The following is a 12099-nucleotide window of genomic DNA, read 5'->3' as shown; positions in this document are numbered from 1 at the left end:
ACACCTGTTCACAATAAGCAAGACAAGGAAAAAAGTATGCAACAGCTTATACCTCTCTTGGTCTCCCAAACTCCTCCAAACTGGGATAAATGTTATCTGCATTGAGACCAAGGCTGTTTGGTACTTAGGCAGACTGTCACCTACGTTTGTTAGTCTTACGGAGAACAGACATCCAAGATTGTTTGTTGTGTGAAACTCTTTATCTCTGATTTGCATCTCTGAGTGCTTCATAGGGCATTACACAAGCTTATGGTGAGGGAAAAGGCCACCTTTTTTGCCTTTTATCATTCATGTTTCCTTGAATGTCATCTGAACGGCAGCCTTGTGGCATGTGACATTTTTCATGAGCTGATGCTCTGTTGATCATACTCTTCCCCAAGATGTTGGGTTGAGGTTTTTTTGCCCATAGATTGTGTTTACTCTTTGAAATAACATGTTTTCATTCCACCCACAAGTGTGGCTAGGACATGGCATTATTTGAAGGATAATCCCTCTAGTGGCTCTTTTACTGATTTGCTGTATGCCAACTCTCAATCAAACTTTTAAATTAAAAATATATATATATATATTCTTTTCTTTTAAACACCACACTATTACCTTTAAGGAAAACAGGCTGCATTAAAAAAATTGTCTTTATTTAAAAGCTTTCACAGGCATGGTAGTTTTCTGGCTCTAACAGTCCACCATATGTGTGATGTCCACCAGTCAGAGTGAGTTACAATTTGTAACCTATCTTACTAATTTTCATGAAGTAGATTGGATTGCGAACCATTCTGAATGGGAATTCTATGAATCAACCAGTAGCACATAGGTAGATTTGTAAAATTGTTTAGTGGTCAGAAAATGTGACCAGTATTTAGTACATTTGGTCCTAAGATATTAGTCTTTCTAAACTTCAGATGTTGTTTTCCACAAATTTACCCCCTGACCGGGGGCTGAAATCTCTGCACAATATTTTAATATTTCTGTCAAACTTTCAAAAAGCTTCTCAGTTTTGCGTCCACCTTTAATTCATTAACATACGCTAACTGTTTTACTGGTCATATAAATATAATTCTCTCAATTCTTGACTGCTGGTCTGTTCCATCAGTAGTCTTTCTTTCTTACTCATTTACTTTCCATCCATGTATCTTTACCTCTTCCAATTGCTTATTTCTCTTTTCCTTACCTATCCTGCTTCATCTCATTTCACTTTGTTGGCTCCATTTCCATTCCGTCTTTACTTTTATCTCTATAGTATCCCTGGTCTTAACCCTACCTTTTCTCTCCAACATTACCAAGCTGTCCACCCACCCAAAACCCTGGTTTGCTTCTCACAAATACCGCCAGCGTGGATTCCTCCAACCACTGCTTTTTCTGGCTATAATATAAATTTCTATAATTACCTGCACATAGCTAGTGCCTTCTTCTGTGTGTTTTCCATGTTACCCTTCCATGCTTCACTTTTTTAGTGTCTTTGAAAAATAACTTTTGTAGTCCATTTCCCATCAGTATAATAAGCATCCTCTCTCACGTCTATAACGGTATGCAAGAAACCTGCCATTGTTTTGTCTGGTGACAAACCGAAGATCTTTCTCATGGGGAAGGTCATCTATCCTTCACTTGCCCAGAGTCTTTACACTCCCCTCCACAAACTGTCACTGAAACTTGCCAAGTTGCTGTTTTGTTTGACGGTGAGTTAACCTCCACACCACACGATGCTGTCACCAAATCAGCCTTTGATATACTTCATCTGCTACGTGGAGTTCATCCTTTAGTCCACTTGCTTAAAAACAAAATCCCATCATCCTTGCCATTGTGATCTCCGGCTTTGACTTAGGCAACACTTTATACATCGGCCTGCTCAATAAATAAGTTGCCAAACTCCAACTGGTTCAAAACTATGCAGCTGGGCTACTGTTTGCCTTGAATTGTCATGATCATATAACAGCAGTCCTCAAAGCATTCCACAGTCACCATGTAAAGGATAGAGTAAGCTTCAAAGTACTCTGCTTGTCCATAGAGCCCGGCAAGAAATGGCTTGAACCACATGTCCAAGTCTTTTGTCCTATACCATCCATCCAGAAGTTTCAGACCTACCAATCAGACATTAATCTTGATCTACTCCTCCCTTCTAAAAGGTTTAGGAGATGGAAAGTTTGACATAGTCTCATCTAAAACTGGAAAATGACTTTGGAATATTCTGGAAACCTTTAAAAGACTTTCAACAAACCCAAGCTACTGGCAGCCTGACACCCCAGGCATTGACACCTATGACTTGGACCTGCTGAGTAGACACTTAAAGCCAGCTACTCCATCCAAGGTCCGCAAAGTTAGCCCTACTAAAGGCTTTTACACCTCCTCCTTTAAGGCTCAGAGACTACCCATTTGGTTTATAGTACAATGCAAAACCCCTCAATAAATAACAAATATAATAAACCTGCAGTTCTCTGAACTTCAGTTGAATTTGTTTTTACTTTGTCCTTTTGTATTTTACCCATGTGGGTACACAGCACTGAGATGCAAGTGCTCAAGTAATCCAATAAATAATTACACCCTCTTATAGTGGATGTGGACAAGAGAGTAAATGCCTGTGTCGGCAGTTGCAGGAAGGAGAGTCCATGGTGGTGGGTCGGAGGGGGGTGTTGAGAATTGTGTAGTAATAGATAATTATTAGTATAAGAATGTGCTTGTACGGTTTACATGATGGTCCACCTGTTAGTTTTTTTTTTTTTGAAGACCTTTATTGCATAGATGGTAAATATCGTACATGTTACATTCAGCGGCTCCCAGGGGCCAGCCAGGCAGAAAACAATCGGAGAAACCTATGACTAGATGACACAGCCATTTAGCCGACAACCCGTGGGTCCGGCGGCAAGTTTCATGTGGGTGTATGTGTAGTCATCCGATATGTAGGTATTTTAGCAGTAGATCTTGTGCTTTGTAGCGATCACCCAGCATAAGCGCCTTGATAGCAATCCCCCAATACCCCGCATATAGCCGAATAGGCAGCCGTAGGCAACCAGTAGCGGGGGGGGATCTGCAACAGTTGGTGTACTAGATCCGTGATCGTAATGCTGACTAGGAAACGACTAGGTGTATGATAGTATAGCTCACTGAGGCATAGTGGTAGGTGGTTATGTGCGGCAGGGTGAGTCTGCAGCCGTTTCAGGCAGGCCTCAAGTGCCTGGAAGTATGGTGTCTGCGAGGTCTCCCAGCGTTGAGGTTGGGAGGTCGCAAGAGATGCAGCAACAGCTGATAGGCCGTGCGGCGGGTCTCTTGTTAACTTGGGTGAAGGCGTGTGTAAAGTCGTATCTCTCTCAATGCTTAAGTGTCACCGTGGCTCCGCATGGTATGTGCAGCTCGAGATCAATAAGGCATCGCTTCCTGCTAGTGACATGTTGCATCTAACGTCTTCCTTTGTGTAAAGAAACGGGTCCGGTCAGGGAACACGACCAGTTAACAAACCTTTCCCTATGCCTACATCTTGGCAGGGAAAATCTGGGGGGTAGGACCAGCAAGAAAGGGGTAGGGGGGGGGGGGGGGGGGAGATTTCGTCACAGGACCTCAAATGTGGTGGTGGTTGTGGGGCTGGGCCTAGTAGGGCTTCTCGCCACGCAAAGTGTGCTGGTCAGTCGAGGCAAAGGCAGTGGCTGGTGCGTGGCGCCGCGCGGGCGTCCGGTGCAGTGCGTGGTATAGTTAGTGCTTAAAGTCGTTAGTTTATACCCCAAAGTCCAAAGAGGCAGGTGAGCGGGGAAGAGGGGGGCAGGACCATGGCAGCTTCCGGTGTTAAGAGGTGTTGTGATGTGCCGGTACAAGTGCGTTTCAGGTAATCCCCTGCTCCTGGCAGGTGCGCCGGAACGCCTTGAGGAAGTTATCCCAGAGCTGAGCTATAGGGAACTTACGCAGTCCTGCTGTTTCCTCGCGGAGAAGCACCGTGCCTTCCGCTCGCGCCCAGTTGGTAAAAGATGCGCGCCAGTGCTGCGTGTGTGGGGGGGTCGTTGCCTTCCAGTGCTTGGTAAGGAGACGCTTGGACGTTATGAGTCCCATGTCCCAGAAGCGCGACCGCACTTTGGTAAGTTTAGTGCGTTTGTATAGCCCCAAGATGCACGCTTCCCACGTGTGCGGTACCTGCTCGCCAGTGCTGCGTGTGAGTAGCGTTGTAACTTCAGTGCAGTACATGTGCACGTCGGGGCAATGCCACAACATATGCAAGAGGTCCGCTCCGTTCAGAGAGCAGCGCGGACAGGCGGCATCAGTGGTTGTGAAGTACCTGTTTATCTTGTCGGGTGTCAGATGAGCTCGGTGCAAGATGTAGAATTGAATTATCCTAAAACGGGGGTTGCGTGGGATATATGTCGGTCCGGCTAAGATCATCGCTCATTCTCCGTCAGTCCATGCTTGTCCTCTATCCAGTGCCCATTTGTCCCGTAGCGACAACGTAGACGGTTGCGAGTGTATTAGTAGGGCCTGCGCTAACCAATGTATGATATGTGAGCCATCCCCCATTACGTGAAGATATTGCATAAAGCTGTGCATCGGCAGTTCGTTCGTCATGTCGCCCCAAGACTGAGTGAGTGTGCGTAAGAGGGACGCATGCAGTAGGAACTGGCCAGCTGGGATTTCCGTGCTAGCGGCCAGGTCCGCAAAAGTGAGTAGTGTTCCGTCAGTGTAGAGATCTCCCAAAATGTCCACCCCCGCCTGTGTCCAGCTAGTTAGGCGGGTCACAGTTAGTGTATCCACCGGCCCTGGAGTGCCCAGAATAGGTAGTATCGGAGCGTATGGCCTCGTCTCCCGGGTGAGCCGTAGACAACGTAGGAAGCATCTGCGTGCCACCGCCAGGTGTAATTGTAAGGGGCAGGGAGTCCGGGTTATCGGGTGGAACAGCGTGCAGATTTGCGTCTGCGTCCAGGCAGCAGTGTCCGAAGCAGTATCTTCGAGGTGCTTGCCGCTGAGCCACCCCGTCACCCACTGCATCTGTGCCGCGAGGTAGTACAGCTCCATGTGTGGGACTGCTAGGCCCCCCTGCTCAGTTGGCATGTAGAGCTTGGTCAGCGCTACGCGGGGCCGGCCCGCGTTCCAGATGAGACTGCGTAGCAGAGTTTCCAGGTCACGGAATATTTTATTTGGTACATATGTGGGCAGATTGGCAAAATAGTAGAGCAGTCTGGGCAGCACTATCATTTTGGTAAGTGCTATTCGGCTCGGGACGTTTAGGGGTAGGGTGTTCCAGAACTTGATCTGCGCCCGGATCGAGGCGATGGCCCGCAGGAGATTTCCCTCAAGGATATCCGTCGGATTCCGATAAATTCGGATCCCCAAGTATCGGAAAGTGGTGGGATACCATTGTAATCTACCTCCGCCCAGGCGCACCTTGCATTCGGGCGTGTCTGGGCTAAAGGAAAAAGCCCCCGATTTGGACCAATTAACTCGCAGTCCAGACATCTCTTCGAAGGTGCGGAAGACGTCGGCCAGGGAGTCAGGGATGTTGGTTATGTCTCTGACGTACAGCAGCAGGTCGTCTGCGTATAGCGACACTGCGTGGAGGCCATCTATTAGCGGGATCCCCCAGTCAGGCCCCTGTGTCCTGAGGATTGTAGCCAGGGGTTCCATGGCCAAGGAGAACAATAGAGGCGACAGGGGGCAGCCCTGTCTGGTGCCTCTCCGCACCCGTATAGCGTCCGAGAGTAGCGCGCCCGTGCGAACTCGGACCGTCGGTTTGTCATACAGCAGGCCCACCATGGCTTCGTAGCCTCCTCCCAGTTGGTATTTTTCCATAACCGCTCCCAGGTAGGGCCACTCGACCGAGTCAAAGGCCTTTTCGAGGTCTAGCACCAGGCATCCTGCTCTGGGCCACTGATGGGCAGCGTATTCCTGTACACGGAATAGGCGACGGATATTGTGGGAGGTGTGGCGTGTCGGAACAAAAACGTTTTGGTCCTCGTGCACCAGATGGGGCACATAGGGGGCTAGTCTCCGGGCCAGTGTGGAGGCCAGTATCTTGTAGTCCGTGTTTAGCAACGCTAGGGGACGGTAAGAGCCCATCTGCGTGCAGTCCTTGTCAGGCTTTGGGATGGAGATCAGGGTCGCTTCATTCAACGATGCGGGTAAAAGCGCATCTTCCGCTGCTGCAGCGTACACGCCCAGAAGCCGCGGAACGAGTATGTCCGCGCCTGCCTTATAAAATTCAGCCGGAAGCCCATCTGGGCCAGGGGATTTGCCGTTAGATAGGTTGAAAGATTGCTTCGCGGATCTCGTCGGGGTCAAGCGAGGCTCCTAATTCGTCCTGTTGTGTGGCAGTCAGGTGTGGCATGAGTAGAGGGGAGAGATAATCAGCAATGTCTGAGCGCGTGCGCAGCAGTCGGGAGCGATATAGTGCATCGTAGTGGTGAGTGAATGCATCGTGAATCTGATGTTGCGAGTACAGTAGGCCCCTCCCTTCCGCATGTATCGCCGCCACTGGGGATGAGCGGGATTCCTGTGAAATCAGCCAGGCTAGTAACTTGCCAGGTCTATCACTTAAGTGATGCGTCCTCGCCGAGTGTGCTGCATAGTTAATGTCTCGGAGCCGCTCCAGTAGGCTTGCATGTTCTGCTCGCGCCTCCTGCAGTGAATCAGCGCAACCGTCTACTGCTTCCCCCTCCCTAGCCAGTAGGTCGGATTCTATCCGGGTCAGTTCACTTTCTAGTTGTCGCCCCATGTGACCCTGTGTCCTCAGGCAGTGTCCACGGACCACCACCTTGAAGGCGTCCCATTCCACCTGGGGGGAGGAAGCCGTGCCCGCGTTGTCCTCAAAGTACTGGGAGGTATGTGTAAGGAGAGATTCTCGGAAAGCCGCATCTAACAGGAGCGCTGGCTGTAGTCGCCAGGTGGAATGGTCCACCTGTTAGTTATTAGGACTTGTTTATTAGAAGCAGCATTTCGCCATTATCTTTGTCAAACTGGGCTTCTTTTTTAAGGTTGTTTAAAAAAATAAGAAATCTAATTTATTTTCTGGAAGGTAGCTTTTATTTTGCCCATTGAATGTTTATCTTTCTCAAAGACAAAATATTTTTTGGAACCAATCTAATTTAAAGCCAATGTTTTTGCATCAGCTAGACACTTTGTTTCAGTGCTTTCTTCTCATATCCTTTGACTTTGGTATATCAGACCATTTACTGTCTTCATGCTAAAAAAAAAAAAATGAAAAGCTTACCCATTCTTTCAGATGGATAGATCTAACTGGATTCCTCACCTTTTGAATATCCCCCATGTGCAGCATTCCACAGAAACGTTTCTCCAAAGCTCTCCCATGTCGAGGGGGGATGTCCTAATACCACGGCTCTGCACACAACTCCACGTGACTTAATCGGAGCCATATGAAGACCTTGGCATGCTGATAGTGGTTGGTTCCCTTTTTTCCGTGCCATCGACACAACAGTTTTTCCGGGGCTCTCCATATTGTGGGAGATTTCTTCCTTTTCTGTGGGAGATTTCTTCCTTTCCTGTTGGTGCAACGTTGTTGCAAGTGAAGATGTCACTCTGAGTAAGTGGGGATTTAAGCCCTGCAGGGAATGCGGCGGTCAAATGTCCATCACTGACCTGCATGAATATTGCCTTTGGTGCCTGTCGTCTGATCATGATGTTGAAGCCTGCTCATAATGTCTTCAGATGAATCCAAAGGCTTTAAAAGTAAGGGAGGCAAAGCTTTTTATGGTAAAGGCTAAAAAGCCGAAGAGTCTTCTCATACTTTGAGTTCGTCCAAACAAGTACAAGAAGTGGCGCCATGGTTCTTGATGTCGCTCTTCCAGGAATGGTTTGCTGAGGTTGGTGTCCCCAGGTCCGAAGACTCGGGAAGGGAGAGAGATTATGTCTGCGACTCATCTTCATGGGTGCCTCCGACGTCCTCTCTAGCTCCAAGGTCAGCAACACCTACTGAATGGCCTCTGCCGGAGCCAGATTTGGATCCAGTGGTCCCTCTACTGCATCCAGTGCCAGTGCCAACCATTCAGGAGAAGGAGTATCCAGCATTCCCGGCTCCTGGGGGTGATCCTTCCACCTTTTTAAATGCTAGTATAAGCATTTATGCGAGGGCTGCAACTTCATCTGGTCCGCTGGCTGGCCCCATGGGTCAGCTTTCTTATTCCCTAGGAGACTTTCCGGCAGATTTCCAGCACGCTCCTTTTATGCCTTTCATGCGGATGACTCCAGTGATCCGGCCTCCGCCAGCGCCGAGACTTCTGAAGCTGTTGCCAGTGCAAGAAGGGCGAGAGTCTTTGATGCTGATTGATCCTTCATCTGCGCTGTCTGGATCCGAACCGGCACTGTTTCGTCAGGATCTGAATTTACTGCCGCCTGAACAGCTACTGGTATCATTGCGGAAATCACCGCCGATGCCAAAGATAAGATCTCATAGAGGGGCTCAGAGGCTTTTAGAAGAAGAAAGGTATTTGTATGAGAATCATGACGTTGAAGAAGGCGAACATGTGGTCTTGGATTTAGATTTTGAAGGACTGGAGGTAGCAAGTGGCCTGGATACGTCCTCAAGTGATAATTGTTATCTCTGAAAGGTATAGCACCACCTGAAGTCACATCTTATCACATTGAGATTAGAAAGGTGGCAGAAATGTTAGAGCTGCCTCTAACTTCTGCAGAGTTAAAGTCTAACTTGTTGACTGAGGTGCTGCATACATCCACATCATCGTCTGAGCCACTATTGCCTTTTAATGAGGCCCTTACTGAACCGGTTCATGCTGTATGGCAAAATTCAAATTCTTCGGCAGCGGTGTCCAGGTCTGTTGCCTGGCGGTACAAGCCAGCTTCAGGGAATCCAGTGTTTTTAGTCAAAACACCCCACCCTTGAAAGCTGAGTAGCACAGGCTTCTTGTTCTACCATACTATTGGGTGGTTCTTTTCCCTCAACTCCAGCTGACAGGGAGTCTTAAGAGGATGGAGAAATCTGCCAAGAAGGCCTTCTCCACTGGAAGTATGGCTGTTAAATCTACAAATGCTATGTGTTTATTAGGGCGTTATGTACATGCTTTAGTAAATTCCGCTGGGGAGGTCATCCCAAAATCGCTTGGGGATATCCAGGGTAATTTTTTGGAGCTCCTGAATGATGCTCAAGCAGCTGCTCACCAGCTGATACATCCGAGTCTGGACACTGCTGGTTCGGTGGCATTGGCAATGGATTCTTTTGAGGCCATCAGGAGGTATGCCTGGTTGCAGCGGTTGAGCTTCTTGCCAGATGTACAGGCAACGTTGATGGATTTGTCCTTCGGTGGGGCACAGTTGTTTGGTGCCAAGGCAGATTAATCGCTGCAAACGTTCAAGGACAGTAAGGAGACTGCGAGGTCCTTGGGTCTTAAGTCGCAAGCTAAGGACTACAGGCAGCTCCGTAGGTTTCAAGGTTTCAGCCTTAACTTGTACTTTCATGGAAGAAGTTGGCAGCAGCAGTAGTAACAGCAGCACACCTCAAATCCCCTTTATAGGAGCTACAGGGGAAGAGGCAGAGGTCATCAGTGTGGATCTGTCCATTAACCAGTCTCCTCTTCTTCTTCCACAGTCGGTGTTGCAGGAAAGCAGCTCTAGCTTCACCATCTTAGAGTATGCTTGCCCAGTAGGAGGACGAGTGACCTACTGTCTGCCTCACTGGAGGTCTGTCACTACAGACCTCTGGGTTTTAGACATTATAGAGAATGGGTATGCCCACCCTTCCAGGAGAATCCCCTTGTTCCCCCCCGACAAGGGCTTTGTACAGAAGAGCATCTTCTCCTCCAGCAGGAGGTGCAGACGCTGCTTCAGAACCATGCAATATAGTTGGTTCCAGAGCAGGAACGGGGTCAGTGTATCAAGATCTGCTACACCATGGTTAAGAAGGAGCTGCCTAAAGGTTTTCGAGCTCATTCTACTAGAGCTGTCTTCTGCTTTGGCTAGACATTTGACATTTGCAAAGCCGCAACTTGGGCCTCCCTCCCTCCACACTTTAGTGAACCATTATTGGAGTGAGGAGGGACGGCCATTTTGCTTGCTCTGTTTTACAGGATTTTATGGTATAGCCAGGCAGGCACCCACCTCCGTGTGCAGGACTGCTTAGGGATGCTATTCAAAAGGGGAGGAATCCACAGGTTGATGTATCCATCTGATAAACAAGTAACTTACCTTCGATAACGCTTTTTCTGGAGGGATACAGTATCCACCTGTGGATTCCTCACTGACCCACTCGTCTCCCAGTTGCCTGTCTGTGCATACCAAACATAGGTTTGGTTATAGTTCATGTATGATGTATCTAATAAGGAATACTATGAAACTCATGATTATATGCAATTTAAGTGCATTTTAGTTATGTTTAAAAATGTATGAGGTTGTGCTGGCATATGCTGTATACTATGTATGTTTTGGCATGTGCATTGTTGGTTCAGCTGTTGCCTCGACAGCATGGAAAAGTCTGTGGATACTGACGTCAGCACACCATCAAGGTCCTCTTATGGCTCTGATGACGTCATGCGGAGTCGCATGCAGAGCTGTGGTATTATGACTTCTTCGTCGACTAGAGAGAGCTATGGACAAAAGTTTCCGGGGAATGCTGAGCATGGGGGATAGTGAAAAGGTGAGGAATCCACAAGTATATAACGTATCTACCTGAATAATCGTTACCAAAAGTAAGTAACTTGTTCACTTAGACAGGGCTAACATTTTAATATGGATTGCTGCATTTTTGTTTTCTCTCATTTACCTAGCAAAGATTTTAAACATTGCAGATATGTTCAGATTTTACTTTTTTACGCTTGCTTTGTGTAATGCTCAAAGAAATGGGTCAGATTGTTGCTGAAAAGTAGCTTTGTTCTCTCAGATATTAGTGTCTGTTTTCCTAATATTTCCTTAAGTTTAAAACCATTTTGCTGCCTTGTTTAAGCACAAAGCCTGTGGTCAAGATCCCTTAACGACTGTAATAATTACAGCAATGAAGGATTCCAAACCTGCACCAATCTAACTATTTCTTTTTGTCAGATCCAGCGTATTTGCACTGCATATCACTGAGCCGCCTATATCTGCCCAGCTGCTGGCGTTCCTTCGGGTATTCTGCATGAATGAAGGTAAATTCTTAAGATTCAAGTGTCTTGTGGAAGAGAAGTGGTAGTAAAGTACCAGATGATTGAGAATGCCATATTAATCTTTTTTTTTTTGTAAAAGCTTAATATAAGGATTCACTTTATTAAAAAAACAGGATAAAGAATGTAGATGTTTGCAAGACATGTTGGGCTCTGTCTCCAAATGATCACCTTTGGATTCGATGTTTGTGGCACTTTCAATGGAGACAAGCCCGCTGTTTTAACAGAGTTGGTACTAGACAGTTATTTAGGAGTCAGATAAAAGATTACGGGCTGACTCGGATGGCCGTGCAGAGTGACGAAAGGTCTGCTGAACAGGTTGTTTTCGAGTTAAAGGTTGAGGGAAAATGTACTGTTTCTAATTGTTTCCTGTAGAAATGCAAATAAAACAAGCATTTGCAATGCAACCGGTCTCAGCTTTGGGACCTTAAATGTATTTAGCTATGCAACACATTAGCCTGGGTGCTGAAACATCTAATGTTCTTTAACCCCTTCGCCGCGGGGCTAATTTCCCTGCGGCGCAGGAGGGAGGGGGGCAGCGCGTGGTGCTAATGACTAGCTCGGCTCATCATGCAGCACGGTGGCGCTGTGCTGATGACGAGCTGAGCTCTTCATGACCACGCCTGTTCCAATGGAACGACCAGGACAGCAGGGGAATTATCCCCGCGTGGGTGTTCCGTAAGTCATGACGAGCTCAGCTCGTCATCAGCATAGCGCCACCGTGCTGCATGACGAGCTCAGCTCGTCATGGGCACCCAAGAAGTTAACATGGAGGGAAAGTAAGCACCAAACTGCGTGACATGCCAGGTATGGGAACACATGGATAGAAATATTGTCTTTCAGCAGGAAATGGTATTGTACAAAGCTGTTTTTAATATAAAATCAGGACCTTCGGTGGTCATATCACTGAAAATACAAGATTAAAAAATATATATTATTGTCTACGGGTGCTCGTTGAAGACAATTTCTATGGACTGGAACTGAGAGAATGCTAAAGTGATTCTAGTATTTTACTGACCTCTACTGGTCG

The 12099-nt window shown here is 47.4% G+C and overlaps 1 protein-coding gene across 3 annotated transcripts in view; it reads left to right on the top strand.

Annotated features, from left to right (window-relative positions):
• SETD3 (SET domain containing 3, actin N3(tau)-histidine methyltransferase) overlaps positions 1–12099 on the top strand; it is a 571076-nt gene that overhangs the window by 549066 nt on the left and 9911 nt on the right. For all 3 annotated transcript variants that reach the window (XM_078660141.1, XM_078660139.1, XM_078660140.1), the window contains exon 11: positions 10969–11054. In XM_078660141.1, coding sequence (XP_078516267.1) covers positions 10969–11054 — 86 coding nt within the window. The remainder of the gene's footprint in view (positions 1–10968; positions 11055–12099) is intronic.

The sequence above is a fragment of the Lissotriton helveticus genome, chromosome 9 (assembly GCF_964261635.1).
Source record: "Lissotriton helveticus chromosome 9, aLisHel1.1, whole genome shotgun sequence".
Lineage (NCBI taxonomy): Eukaryota > Metazoa > Chordata > Amphibia > Caudata > Salamandridae > Lissotriton > Lissotriton helveticus.
Note: the sequence above shows the minus strand (reverse complement) of the source record. Positions and strands in the feature narration are given on the sequence as shown.